This window comes from Hyla sarda, chromosome 11, assembly GCF_029499605.1.
Source record: "Hyla sarda isolate aHylSar1 chromosome 11, aHylSar1.hap1, whole genome shotgun sequence".
NCBI lineage: Eukaryota > Metazoa > Chordata > Amphibia > Anura > Hylidae > Hyla > Hyla sarda.
The window spans coordinates 86,440,697-86,455,742 of record NC_079199.1 but is presented as its reverse complement, the minus strand read 5'-3'; the positions used below and the strand labels follow the sequence as shown (position 1 = coordinate 86,455,742).

Genomic DNA, 15,046 nt, shown 5'->3' with positions numbered 1-15,046 from the left:
TCATCAGCTAATGAAGTTGAGTTGTTCTTTTTTTTTCTAACTGCTCTCTGATGACACCTGTCTCAGGAGCTGTACAGAGTAGGAACGAATCCCCATACCAAACCTCTTATGCTCCGGACAGGTTCTGATACGGACAGAGGTGTCAGCAGAGAGCACTGTTGTCAGACAGAAAAGAACAACTCAACTTCAGCAGCTGATTAAGGAAGGATTAAGATTATTTAATAGAAGTAAATTAAAAATCTGTTTAACTTTCTGGAGCCAGTTGATGTAAAAAAAAAAAAAAAAAACTTTTAAAGGGGTACTCCTGTGGAAAACTTTTTTTTTTTTTAAATCATCTGGTGCCTATTAAAAAAATCTTAATCCTTCCAGTACTTTTTATGGACTGTATACTAAATGTTACGCCGAGCGCTCCGGGTCCCCGCTCCTCCCCGGAGCGCTCGCTTCACTCTCCCCGCTGCAGCGCTCCGGTCAGATCCACTGACCCGGGGCGCTGCGATTCCGCTGCCAGCCGGGATGCGATTCGCGATGCGGGTAGCGCCCGCTCGCGATGCGCACCCCGGCTCCCGTACCTGACTCGCTCTCCCTCGGTCCTGTCCCGGCGCGCGCGGCCCCGCTCCCTAGGGCGCGCGCGCGCCGGGTCTTTGCGATTTAAAGGGCCACTGCGCCGCTGATTGGCGCAGTGATTCCAATTAGTGTCTTCACCTGTGCACTTCCCTATATCACCTCACTTCCCCTGCACTTCCTTGCCGGATCTTGTTGCCATTGTGCCAGTGAAAGCGTTCCTTGTGTGTTCCTAGCCTGTGTTCCAGACCTCCTGCCGTTGCCCCTGACTACGATCCTTGCTGCCTGCCCCGACCTTCTGCTACGTCCGACCTTGCTTCTGTCTACTCCCTTGTACCGCGCCTATCTTCAGCAGCCAGAGAGGTTGAGCCGTTGCTAGTGGATACGACCTGGTCACTACCGCCGCAGCAAGACCATCCCGCTTTGCGGCGGGCTCTGGTGAAAACCAGTAGTGGCTTAGAACCGATCCACTAGCACGGTCCACGCCAATCCCTCTCTGGCACAGAGGATCCACTACCTGCCAGCCGGCATCGTGACAGTAGATCCGGCAATGGATCCCGCTGAAGTTCCTCTGCCAGTTGTCGCTGACCTTACCACGGTGGTCGCCCAGCAGTCACAACAGATAGCGCAACAAGGCCAACAGCTGTCTCAACTGACCGTTATGCTACAGCAGTTACTACCACAGCTTCAGCAGTCATCTCCTCCACCGGCTCCTGCACCTCCTCCGCAGCGAGTGGCCGCTCCTGGTCTACGCCTATCCTCGCCAGGCCCGGTGGTCTCTGTTCTTTGCCCGATTTAATTTTGAGATTCACTTTCGTCCTGCCGATAAGAACATTAGGGCCGATGCTCTCTCTCGTTCCTCGGATGCCTCAGAAGTTGAACTCTCTCCGCAACACATCATTCCACCTGACTGCCTGATCTCCACTTCTCCTGCCTCCATCAGGCAAACTCCTCCAGGAAAGACCTTTGTTTCTCCACGCCGACGCCTCGGAATCCTCAAATGGGGTCACTCCTCCCATCTCGCAGGTCATGCGGGCATCAAGAAATCTGTGCAACTCATCTCCCGCTTCTATTGGTGGCCGACTCTGGAGACGGATGTTGTGGACTTTGTGCGAGCCTGCACTATCTGTGCCCGGGATAAGACTCCTCGCCAGAAGCCCGCTGGTTTTCTTCATCCCCTGCCTGTCCCCGAACAGCCTTGGTCTCTGATTGGTATGGATTTTATTACTGATTTACCCCCTTCCCGTGGCAACACTGTTATTTGGGTGGTCGTTGATCGATTCTCCAAAATGGCACATTTCATCCCTCTTCCTGGTCTTCCTTCTGCGCCTCAGTTGGCTAAACAATTTTTTGTACACATTTTTCGTCTTCACGGGTTGCCTACGCAGATTGTCTCGGATAGAGGCGTCCAATTCGTGTCTAAATTCTGGAGGGCTCTCTGTAAACAACTCAAGATTAAATTAAATTTTTCTTCTGCATATCATCCCCAGTCCAATGGACAAGTAGAAAGAATTAACCAGATCTTGGGTGATTATTTGCGACATTTTGTTTCCTCCCGCCAGGATGACTGGGCAGATCTCCTTCCATGGGCCGAATTCTCGTATAACTTCAGGGTCTCTGAATCTTCCTCCAAATCCCCATTTTTCGTGGTGTACGGCCGTCACCCTCTTCCCCCCCTCCCTACCCCCTTGCCCTCTGGTCTGCCCGCTGTGGATGAAATTTCTCGTGACCTTTCCATCATATGGAGAGAGACCCAAAATTCTCTCTTACAGGCTTCATCACGCATGAAGAAGTTCGCGGATAAGAAAAGAAGAGCTCCTCCCGTTTTTTCCCCTGGAGACAAGGTATGGCTCTCCGCTAAATATGTCCGCTTCCGTGTCCCGAGCTACAAGTTGGGACCACGCTATCTTGGTCCTTTCAAAATTTTGTGTCAAATTAATCCTGTCTCTTATAAACTTCTTCTTCCTCCTTCTCTTCGTATCCCTAATGCCTTTCACGTCTCTCTTCTCAAACCACTCATCCTCAACCGTTTTTCTCCCAAATCTGTTCCTCCCACTCCTGTTTCCGGCTCCTCGGACATCTTCTCTGTCAAAGAGATCTTAGCTTCCAAAAAGGTCAGAGGGAAAACTTTTTTTTTAGTGGACTGGGAGGGTTGTGGTCCTGAAGAGAGATCCTGGGAACCTGAGGACAACATCCTAGACAAAAGTCTGCTCCTCAGGTTCTCAGGCTCTAAGAAGAGGGGGAGACCCAAGGGGGGGGGTACTGTTACGCCGAGCGCTCCGGGTCCCCGCTCCTCCCCGGAGCGCTCGCTTCACTCTCCCCGCTGCAGCGCTCCGGTCAGATCCACTGACCCGGGGCGCTGCGATTCCGCTGCCAGCCGGGATGCGATTCGCGATGCGGGTAGCGCCCGCTCGCGATGCGCACCCCGGCTCCCGTACCTGACTCGCTCTCCCTCGGTCCTGTCCCGGCGCGCGCGGCCCCGCTCCCTAGGGCGCGCGCGCGCCGGGTCTTTGCGATTTAAAGGGCCACTGCGCCGCTGATTGGCGCAGTGATTCCAATTAGTGTCTTCACCTGTGCACTTCCCTATATCACCTCACTTCCCCTGCACTTCCTTGCCGGATCTTGTTGCCATTGTGCCAGTGAAAGCGTTCCTTGTGTGTTCCTAGCCTGTGTTCCAGACCTCCTGCCGTTGCCCCTGACTACGATCCTTGCTGCCTGCCCCGACCTTCTGCTACGTCCGACCTTGCTTCTGTCTACTCCCTTGTACCGCGCCTATCTTCAGCAGCCAGAGAGGTTGAGCCGTTGCTAGTGGATACGACCTGGTCACTACCGCCGCAGCAAGACCATCCCGCTTTGCGGCGGGCTCTGGTGAAAACCAGTAGTGGCTTAGAACCGATCCACTAGCACGGTCCACGCCAATCCCTCTCTGGCACAGAGGATCCACTACCTGCCAGCCGGCATCGTGACACTAAAGAGAAATCCAAAAAAGAAATGCATTTCTCTGATGTCATGACCACAGGGCTCTCTGCTGACCTCTGCTGTCCATTTTAGGAACTGTCCAGAGCAGCATATGTTTGCTATGGGGATTTTCTCCTGCTCTGGACAGTTCCTAAAATGGACAGCAGAGGTCAGCAGAGAGCACTGTGGTCATGACATCAGAGGAAATGCATTTCTTTTTTGGATTTCTCTTTAGTATACAGCCCTTAAAAAGTACTGGAAGGATTAAGATTTTTTTTATAGAAGTGATTTACAAATCTGTTTAACTTTCTGGAGCCAGTTGATTTAAAAAAAAATAATAATAATGTTTTCCACGGGAGTACCCCTTTAAGGTCTATGGTCAGATTTGTTCTTCCTCTATAAATCTAAGATTCAGCTCCTGTGTACATCGTCCATTTTAAGTGTTCTTTGTTCCCATCTATGTGCAAAGTCCACACTTTGAACACTTTATCATGTTTCTAATCATATTTACAGAGTTTTCCAAGGCATTATCAAGCTGAAAGAGACAAACCACTGCATGACGGGGTATAATGTTGAGGTAAACGATATGTGACAAAGCAACATTCCTCAATACCAGGACCTCAGGTTTCCCAGCAGAGCATTACACTGCATCTGCCATCTTTTCTTACTCCCATAGTGCATCCTGGTGCCATTTCTTCCCAAAGTCCCCTGCCCACCCATATGATGGAAAAAAAAAACAATATCATAGCCAGCCAACATTTTATATTGCTCCATAGTCCAGTTATTATGCTCACGTGCTGCCCATATGTTTTATGTGTATATATATATATATATATATATATATATATATATATATATGCAATGTATCTATTTAGTGCCAGTGTAAAAGTTAGTGCTGTGATTGATTTAGAATCCTGATCCATGTTTCCTTCTGTCGATTATTATGCCTTGTTCCATTTTGGGAAAGCAGTTGGTCAGTGTCAGTCCATGCTTGTGCATGTTTATGTGAATAACACCATATATATATATATATATATATATATATATATATATATATGACTGAAAACACTGCACAACATAGACACATTTGGAGAGGGACAGACATTTGCAGATTTGCCCTATTCAGAAGAATACAACAGGCAGCAATTCATTGTGCATTCTGACACCTTTGTATCATAACAGACCAGACTGGTCTCCACTCCCCATGTCCATCAATGAGTCTTGGGCATCTATGATCCTATTGCTTGATTCACAGATTGTTCTTTCTTGGAGCACTTTTGGTACTGATCACTGTATACTGGGAACGACCCACAAGACCTGCCATGTTGGAGATGCTGTGACCCAGTCATCTAGACATGACAATTTGGCCTTTATAGAAGTTACTCAGATTATTACACTTGCTCATTTTTCCTGCTTCCAGTACATTCACATTAAGAACTGACATCAAACCCTCACCAGGAGCCATTGTCACAAGAAAATTTATTTTATTTGCTTCACCTGTCAAATTGCTATTTATTTTCTAATGTAGGGTTTAGGTACTGATGAAGAAACATTGACGGAGATACTGTCCACCAGATCCAATGATCATCTCAGAGAAATTCAGACATGTTACAGGCAAGGTAAGTAGACAGTATATTTTATTAGACAAAATGCTTCTTTCTCCTGTTATCGAACTTCTTCCCTTTCCCCCTCTCCTGTGAGACTGTATTCCACTCTAAAAACCAGCTCAACATTGTCCTGTGTCTGCAAGACAAGCGAATACAAATCTATGAAGAGGGATGGGGAGCTCATGGAGAACTCTCTAAAAGCTCTAGGAGAAGTGCATTATAGATGAAGCCTGTAGAGCAGGAATCTGCTGATAAATACCATATACAAGTTATATAATGGTCAGAAATAGTGCTGCTCCTCATAGGGCAGCTTATCTAGAAAAGGCACATGAAATGACAGTTACACTTTACCAGGAAATTTCACTTAAATGGAGTTTAAAGGGGTACTCCTCTGCTCCAAATTCTGAACATTTTGTTCCAAACGCATATTTTGTTGTGACATCACGGCCATGCCCCTTGTGACATCACGTCTCGCCCCCTCAATGCAAGTCTATGGAAGGGGGCGCGATGTCACAAGGGGCGTAGTCATGATGTCACGACCCCTGCCGCCGGCACCCAGCATTCTAAACGAACGCTGGGTGCTGCACAGAGATTGCAGGGGTCCCAGTGGTGGCACCCCCGCGATCAGACATCTTATTCTCTATCCTTTGGATAGGGGATAAGATGTCTAGGGGTGGAGTACCCCTTTAACAGCACAAGCATTGTCAGTTATCTAACATTCCCTACACCCAAAAACTAATACTAGCCAAGAACAGTAATAGTAGTCAAACAAGTAAATTCTTTATTAGAAAAATACAGACATTTAAAACATACATAAAGAGATATTGGCACAGTAGGATAACACCATGGAAAGCATATGCCAAACCCCTACATATGTTTCACTCCGTCGAGCTGAGGAAGCTCGACGGAGCAAAACATATGTAGGGGTTTGGCATGTCCCTGGGTAAGGCTTCTTATACCATCTGGTACTGGCTATCACTTATTTTTTATACTCTACTATATTTTCTGATACCTTCTTTACAGTGATCATAGCATGAGGGATTTACTCTATATATGTACTTTTATGTTTAGTTACAGCCTGCCCTGGCATATGCTTTCCATGGTGTTATCCTACTGTGCCAATGTCTTTTTATGTATGTTTTAAATTTCTGTATTTTTCTAATAAATAATTTACTTGTTTGACTACTATTACTGTTCTTGGCTAGTATATGTTTTTTGGTGTAGAGATTTCCTGTTGCATTACTAGCAACTATTTACCTTGTAGTGGTTATTCCCCCCAGATGTTTTGGAGTATATAAAGTTATCTAACATTGTAGTGTGATGTCCCGGTACTGCACGTGTACCGTACCTTGTGTAATAAGTCCCCAAAGTCAGAGTTCCTCTGTACTGATAGGATGCTCTTAGTGGGATAACCCCTAGTCGCCCCTTTAATTTTATGTATATATTTTGTATATTGTATAGTGTAAATGTTGCTTCCAGGACCTTAGGTCACATGATTAATAATTATATTGTTTTGCCAAGGTTAAGGACCTTCCAGGTCAGGTGCTCATGTCACGTGATGTACCACAATGCTTTGTATTAAGACTGACAGGTCTGGGGGACCAATAAGCTTGAAGCCTGCCCCTTTAGATATAAGGGCGCTGTTATCTAATCCTCGCTCTCTTGGGTTCTGGACTAGCAGAGAGAGAGGAGTTCCGTGTATACCTTCAAGACATATTTAGGCCTGAAGCCTGTTAACTTCAGCCGAATACAAAACCGTGAGTTCAATCTAACTCAATCCTAATCCTACGTGACTGCTGGACCTAAACAATACCTCTAAATCCAGTGGAACAGCGTAAAGCAAACTCTTCAAGCTTATTCCCTACAAGGTCCCAACCAAACCTGTGAGGAGCCTAAGGTCCGGTCCTCTGTAAAGACTGTTACTACGTTTAACCTGCAACAAATCTGCAGTAAAGTTATCTTCGGTTTACTAAAACTCCAGTTGTGGACAATCCTTTATTCCTCCCTATCGTTCCTGGGACGGGTGGCGGTAGGATACATATACAGAGAGGAACCCACACCCTGGCGTCACGACAGTTAAGGGTTAATCCAACACCTTCTCATCACTGCACAGCTACTCCCTACACCCCCAAGCTATCACAGTAGCTTAAATAAACTTAAATAAATAAATAAAATTCAGCCCTAATGCACAATTTCGGAAGGCATAGTCAGGAAAGCAAATTGGGGTTGTTTACATTTATTTAGTTCATAGCTTGGAGAAGGAGCTACATCCATTGATATCCATAACCATAGCACTTACACTTCCATTGTTGTCCTCACTAACATCAACCAATAAAGTCAAATTTATCTCCAACACAGAATATAAAGCTGAGCTGGAAAAGGACATTACATCAGACACCAAAGAACCGTACACCGGACTTCTCCTAGCATTGGCCAAGGTAACAAACAGAACAGTTCTTGACTTTTTTTTTATTGTTTATCAGAATAACTTTAATGATATGTATCTTCAATTTCAGGGCAAGAGAGAAAGGGATTCTGGGATAATTGACTACAGCCTCATTGAACAAGATTCAAAGGTTGTATATAAATTGATACGGTTGCATTGCTCTATCTAGTGGTAGAAGGCGGTACAGCGGTAAATAGGCATAAATAACGTTTTAAAAAGAGAATTTCGCCCTTTAATTTTCTGCATTTGATAATTGGAATGGCAGATTCTGAATGATCTGGGACCTAAGAATACCGCCAACAGTGCTCAGTGGATCACAATCCTGACGGAACGAAGCCATGGACACCTTAGGAGAGGTAACTCGCCTACATCTGACCATCTCAGGCAGCAATGTTTTGATTTTATTGTGAATAAATTAATGACTGCAGGGGCCCCTTCTCTTCAGTTTTAGGCTTTCACTGACACAGAAATGAAAGTCATAAGCCAATTGGATTAATGCTCTTTCTAATATTAGCCATACTAAATCACCACATGCCTCTATTAGAGTGCGGCCACAGGTAGCGGAAATGCTTTTAATTTTTTACAGCAGAAAAAGAGCAGCATTTCCATACCTAAATTCACATGGAAAATTTGTAACAAATATGCGTTTCCACTGTTCATTTTTTCAGTGCAGATTATGCACAATGTGGGCAGCTTTTATGTAGAATGACGAAAGTGCCACACTGTACACAATAGTAATTTTTCTTAAAGGTGAACTGTGGTGAAACATTTTTTCATTTCCCTTGTGCCTGGGCTTCAAAAACTAAAAAAAAAAAAAAACTTTAACTCACCTTCCTACGTTCCCCTGTTGCACCGATATCGGCGTCCCGGTCCTCTGGTCTTCTTCCTGCTTCCTGGGCACGGCGACTCATACTCCGCCCGATATGTCATGTCATGTCGGGCCTCGCCTTCTCCCTTCTGCTTGGGCCCCTTACATGACAGCTGAGCGCAGTATGTGTCACTGTGACCAGGAAGCAGGAAGAAGACAAGCACCGGAGGACCGGCACGACGACATCAGCACAACGGTGGAATGTAGGAAGGTGAGTTAAAGTTTGTGTTTTTCGTTTTTGCAGCCCGGGCATAGGGGAAATGAAAAATGTTTCACCACAGTTCTCCTTAAATCACTTTCATTTAGAATTTGGGGGCAGAATACCACCAGAATACCTGTTCTCCCTTGTCTCTACTAATTATAACTGTGCATTAGGAGACGGAGCTTTCTGCTCCATCCCCATAGCACCTGTAGCCGGTGCGAGACGCAGCACCAAGCTCCATCTCTTAATGCACAATTATAAGCCGCAGGAAGAACGGATGCTCGGTGAAGGTATTCTGCCGCCAAAATGTAAATTGAAAGTGATTTAGAAAAATTATTTTTGTGCACAGTGCTTCCATATAGTCATTTTTCATAAAAGTGGCCACAACATTGTAGGTAACACCTTAAATACAAAAAAAATCTGAACTTGGCTGCAGATCTGTAATGTTTCCGCTGCAAAAGCCACATAGTGCATTGTAGTAAGTGATCCTGTCGTTCAGGCAGCATGAAACAGCTGACAAATCAAATCAAATAACAGAAAATCATACAAATGTGAACATTACGCCTTCCAGTACTTATCAGCTGCTGTATGCTCCAAAGGAAGTTGTGTACAGCTTTCCAGACTGACCACAGTACTCTCTGCTGCCTCCACTGTCCGTGTCAGGAACTCTCCAGAGTAGAAGCAAATCCCCACAGCAAACCTCTCCTGCTCTAGACAGTTCCTGACACAGACAGAGGTGTCAGCAGAGAGCACTGTGGTCAGACTGGAAAGAACTACACAACTTCCTCTGGAGCATACAGCAGCTGATAAGTACTGGAAGGATTAAGATTTTTATATAGAAGTAATTTACAAATCTGTATAATTTTCTGGCACCTGTTGATTTGAAAAATGTTTCCCTCCAGAGTACCCCTTTAAAGTAAAATGTTTTATATGATGAAGTATTGGTTACTGACCTTGCTTTTCCATATATGTTCCTAGTATTTGATCATTTCAAGAAATCAACAAAAGGGGAAATAGAGGAATGGATTAAAAAGAATTTTAAAGGCGACTTCCAGAAAGGACTTTTGACGTTAGGTAAGTGTCCAGATTGTTTCACTTATATGTATACTACTATACATATGAGGGAAACTGAATGAAGATTGTAATCCGAATGTGATGTATGGAAAAAAAAGCTTCACCACTGTATATAGAAATGTTCAGCAACCTTATAAGAAACCAGTGGTCTCAAACTGTGGCACTCCAGATGTTGCAAAACTTCAACTTCCAGCATGCCCGGACAGCCAACGGCTGTCCGGGCATGCTGGGAGTTGAAGTTTTGCAACATCTGGAGCACCACAGTTTGAGACTACTGTAATAAACTTTGTATTCCAATTTTAAGATCTCTGCTTGCTCTCAGCAAATGGAAACATTATTTTTTTTTCACATGCAGAGACTGAGTTGGCAGAAAAAGCTATGACAATGTATTTTGTACATACAATCTGCTTACATTGCCTTCAGCACACAGCAATTTTTTTTTTAATCATTGCATTCAGAGAACCATACGTTTTTTTCAGTCCACATAGCTGTACGAGAACTAGTTTTTTCCGGGTCGAGTTCTATTTTTTAATGGTATTAACTGCGGCACAAATAATATTGAAAAACGTTAACAATTTTTTTTGTTGTTGTTGTGAATGTAAAAAATAGCACTTCTGCTATTTTATGCTTGTTTTATTTTTAAGTTAAATTTTAAGTGACATGATAACTTTTTTTGTACGGGTCAGTACTTTGTGCAGGACTGTCCTTAATGCTAAATAGGACTACCAGTAGTTTGAAGATTGTAAAATGTAAATCAGATTTTAACACTTTTTTGTTCCTTTGAAATTTGCATGTCTTCAAAATGTATCTACAATGTAGAAAATTAAACAAAACAAAAAACAAGACAAAAAACATGGTGTATACACACTTTTGACTGGTAATGTATTCTGTTAGGGGTTACTAATAAGTCATTATCATGTTGAAGTGTTTTCTTTTATTTTCCGTAATCACAGCAAAAATGCAGCATGTAGCAGCTTGTGAATAAGCCATTAGGCTGGGTTAACACATAGACACAAAAGTCCCTTTTTCATAACCACCATCAATTACATGAAAGAAAAAACTCAGGGAACTCTACTAACAAAAATATGGTAAAAAGTGGACAACACCTCATAATGACATTTCATGTGTATTCTCCTCCCAGTGGCTGTGATTAAGAACACTCCGCTCTACTTTGCAGACAGACTGTACAATGCAATGAAGGTAAAAACTTTTTATTCTTTTTGTCACATGTCTTATTTTTACTGCTCATGCATTTCCTCTATTAGTGGACAGGGGAGACAGGACTCACAGGCTTCTTCTATTAGTGATGCAAGGTGAAGACTTCCAGAGGGTGATGGTTTCAGCGGCGCTGACCAGGAGTGGACACGTCATGAATGCCTGATGAAGCTGCGCAAGCTCGGTGAAACGCGTTGCATTGTTCAAATAAAACTTAATTTTACTCACCTGACATGTCCACTCCTGGTCAGCGCCGCTGAAACCCATCCCCCTCTGGAAGTCTTCACCATGTATTGATCGTATGATTGGGGAGGCTGCAGACAGGACCTAATACTCACGCTGACCATTGTTGTGTGTGAACTCACATAACCGCCTTCAGTAAGGTTTTTTTTAATCCATTAATTGGACCTTACATTGGCGGTCTTATGCTACGGAGCACTCTTTCATTTTATTTTAGTCCTCTATTAGTGGACAGGGGAGACAGGACTCACAGGCTTCTTCTATTAGTGGACAGGAGAAACAGGACTCACAGGCTTCTTCTATTAGTGGACAGGAGAGACAGAACTCACAGGCTTATTCTATTAGTAGACAGGACTCACAAGCCTCTTCTATTAGTGGACAGGAGAGACAGGACTCACAGGCTTCTTCTATTAGTAGACAGGACTCACAGGCTTCTTCTATTAGTGGACAGGGGAGACAGGACTCACAGGCTTCTTCTATTAGTGGACAGGGGAGACAGGACTTACAGGCTTCTTCTATTAGTGGACAGGAGAGACAGAACTCACAGGCTTCTTCTATTAGTAGACAGGACTCACAAGCCTCTTCTATTACTGGACAGGAGAGACAGGACTCACAGGCTTCTTCTATTAGTTGACAGGACTCACAGGCTTCTTCTATTAGTAGACAGGACTCACAGGCTTCTTCTATTAGTAGACAGGACTCACAGGCTTCTTCTATTAGTAGACAGGACTCACAGGCTTCTTCTATTAGTAGACAGGACTCACAGGCTTCTTCTATTAGTAGACGGGACTCACAGGCTTCTTCTATTAGTAGACAGGAGAGACAGGACTCACAGGCTTCTTCTATTAGTAGACAGGACTCACAGGCTTCTTCTATTAGTAGACAGGACTCACAGGCTTCTTCTACTAGTGGACAGGAGAGACAGGACTCACAGGCTTCCTCTAATAGTGGACTAGAAAAGGCTGTTTGATGCCTTTTTTTAGTGTGCAGAGGAAGCAGGACTCAAAACCTTTCTTTTCTACTCCCCATCCCAACACTGCAGAATATTATCTATTGTTAATGCTACAGGAAAAAACTACTGGTGATCCCCATCCATGCACACTACTTCTGCAGTATATAAGGTGTCAATGATGGTTTGCAGAAGAACATGGAGATCCTGGGTAGTCGCCTATGGGCCCTAATACACTGCCTAGCAATTAGCTGACAAACGGCAAAAGCTTAACTAGACGGCTGATCGGGTCAATTTTACCCACCGGCCATCGGTCACACATTTCCCCATGTAATAGGGAATATGTGGCTGATGGCTAACTGAAGCAAAGGGTCGCAAGATCACAAAGCCATGTAGTAGGCTTGATAAACGAACACCGATCTACAAGGTTGGCCCATGTTTACTAAACAGCTCGTGCCATGTTATACGGCCCTTAAAAAGCTAACTCTATTAGAAACCCCATTTTTTCTGTCTAGTTTGGTCAAATCTTCATTGCTAAAACCGGTGAACATTGATACATTCTAAAAATCAAGATCAAGATTCTAAAAACAAAGATCAAGACGCCTTCAGTTTTTATCCAATAATGTTACTGATCTCCTCCTACAGGGCCTCGGGACTGATGACAGTACTCTTAGACGTATCCTTGTTTCTCGCAGTGAGGTTGATTTATTGAGCATCCGGGTGGCATACAGAAGGAAATATGGAAAATCCCTCTATTCAAGCATTCAGGTAATGCATGTTGTGTACATGAAAAATCCTAAATGATAATCCACTTTAACCCCTTAAGGACACAGCTCATTTTGACCTTGAGGATAAAGCCAATTTTCATTTTTGCACTTTAGTTTTTTCATAGTCACCATAATAATTTAAGAGCCATAACACTTTTGAATTTCCATCCACAGATCCATATGAGGCTTTTTTTTTTTGCCCAACCAATTGTACTTTGTAGTGACACCTTTCATTTTACCTTTCATTTTAAAATGTATGGCGCAACGGAAAAAATATTATTTGTGGAGAGAAATTGTAATCCACAATTTTGCAAATTTTGGGGGGGTTTCATTTTTACGCAGTGCACTTTACAGTAAAACTGACATGTTATCTTTATTCTGTGGATCAATACAATTAAAATTATACTCATGGTTACAACAAAATGTTATGTTAAAATTGCCCTATTCTGACCCCTATAACTGTATTATTGTTTTGTATACAGGGCTGTACGAGGACCCAATTCTTGCTCCCTGATCTGCAGTTTTTATACCACTTTCGTGTATACCTAACCTTTTGATCACTTCTTTTTTAATTATTTATGCTGTTCACCATATTGGATCATTAACATTATATTTTAATAGTTTGGATACTTCCGCACACAGTGATACCAAATATTGGGGGTTTCTTTTCACTTTTTTTTTTTTTTTAGTTGTAAAATTGGAAAAGAGACTGAAGGGTTAATAGCAGGCATCAGCATAATTACTGATGTCTGCCATTACCAGTGGCTCCCTGGCTGCTGACAGCAGCTGGGACTTGTGGTCTATAAAGCGAGTGAAGACTGTGGTCTATAAAGCGAGTTTTTTCTTTAAAAAACCTTTGATTTAAAACACGAATCCTAGAAGTGTCACCAGGCGTCTCAGGCTCCCCTAGGTATGAATTTTCTCAATGTTATTTCAAAGATCTGAGCAGGAGGGGGCACTGTTGTATTGGTTTCCATAGGACTAAGTGCCTGTCAGCCCGAGTGGTAAAAAGTGGTACTTCGATTGGCATGTTGCAGAATTGGGTCCTGGTTAGATGTTCTCACAACAGCAGATCTATTATCATTATCAGCAAGAAGAGCTTTATGAAACATCTACTTTATAAAAGATGTAGAAGAGAGGATATATTCTTTCTAAGCAGAATGTATAAGGGACAGGTCAGTCCGGCACTGACAAGACTAAGGTGAGGTAGCTACTGAAGGAATGCAACAGTGAAATCTGGGTAACAGGTGGCAAAAGGTGGTGCAATGTCCGTATAGGTAAATTAAGAAAATAGATATAGAACACAGGACAGCACTCACCATCCAACTTCAGCTTTTATTCAAGTGGGACGTGCAATGACATCAGGTGTGTGCCAAGGTGGAGGCAGGGAGCACAGCCGGGACAGACTGTTTCACGCTATTCAAGCGCTTCTTCAAGCCGGTGTACACCGGCTTGAAGAAGCGCTTGAATAGCGTGAAACAGTCTGTCCCGGCTGTGCTCCCTGCCTCCACCTTGGCACACATCTGATGTCATCACACGTCCTGCTTGAATAAAAGCTAAAGTTGGATGGTGAGTGCTGTCCTGTGTTCTATATCTATTTTGTTTATATTGTTTCTAAGCATGCTATATGCTTTGTAGCTATATCAATGTACTTTTTGTACATGTCTCTTTCAGAGTGATACCAAGGGGACTCATCGCTCCGCATTGCTCTTGTTGTGCAGAGCAGAAGATATATAAATTGTGTCGTCATAGCGTTTCATGAACATGAGGACTATGTGATCTGACATGAACAGTCAGCAGAAGAGATGGCCGCCATATTTTTCTGACCTGGCTGTCCCCTCCGGCTGAGTGAATGGTCACCCACCATTTTGCTCACATTTATTGGAGGTCTTAATAAAAGTATCTTTTATAAACTTGTTCTTCTCTTATATTCAGTTTTGTTTGGGAATCGTATCAGCAAATATCTTGCCACAATGGCCATAATACGCCTGCAGACACCAAGATACATGCATCTGGCCCTCTCCTCCTATGTGCTGAGGTTTACAGGACCATGAGGACTTACACTTATCAGAGCCCTATGGATTATACACATCACCCATCAACAGTATCAGGCCCACATGTACTGCACCCTATAGTATCAGACCCATACTGCACTTCAT

The 15,046-nt window shown here is 43.6% G+C and overlaps 1 protein-coding gene across 12 annotated transcripts in view; it reads left to right on the top strand.

Annotated features, from left to right (window-relative positions):
- Positions 1-14,794, top strand: part of ANXA9 (annexin A9) — a 113,039-nt gene extending 98,245 nt beyond the window's left edge. For all 12 annotated transcript variants that reach the window (XM_056545700.1, XM_056545706.1, XM_056545701.1 and 9 more), the window contains 8 exons: positions 5,048-5,138; positions 7,485-7,564; positions 7,643-7,702; positions 7,838-7,928; positions 9,621-9,716; positions 10,858-10,916; positions 12,766-12,888; positions 14,562-14,794. In XM_056545700.1, the coding sequence (XP_056401675.1) occupies positions 5,048-5,138; positions 7,485-7,564; positions 7,643-7,702; positions 7,838-7,928; positions 9,621-9,716; positions 10,858-10,916; positions 12,766-12,888; positions 14,562-14,624 (663 nt within the window). In that variant the 3' untranslated portion in view covers positions 14,625-14,794. The remainder of the gene's footprint in view (positions 1-5,047; positions 5,139-7,484; positions 7,565-7,642; positions 7,703-7,837; positions 7,929-9,620; positions 9,717-10,857; positions 10,917-12,765; positions 12,889-14,561) is intronic.
- Positions 14,795-15,046: the final 252 nt, after the last annotated feature.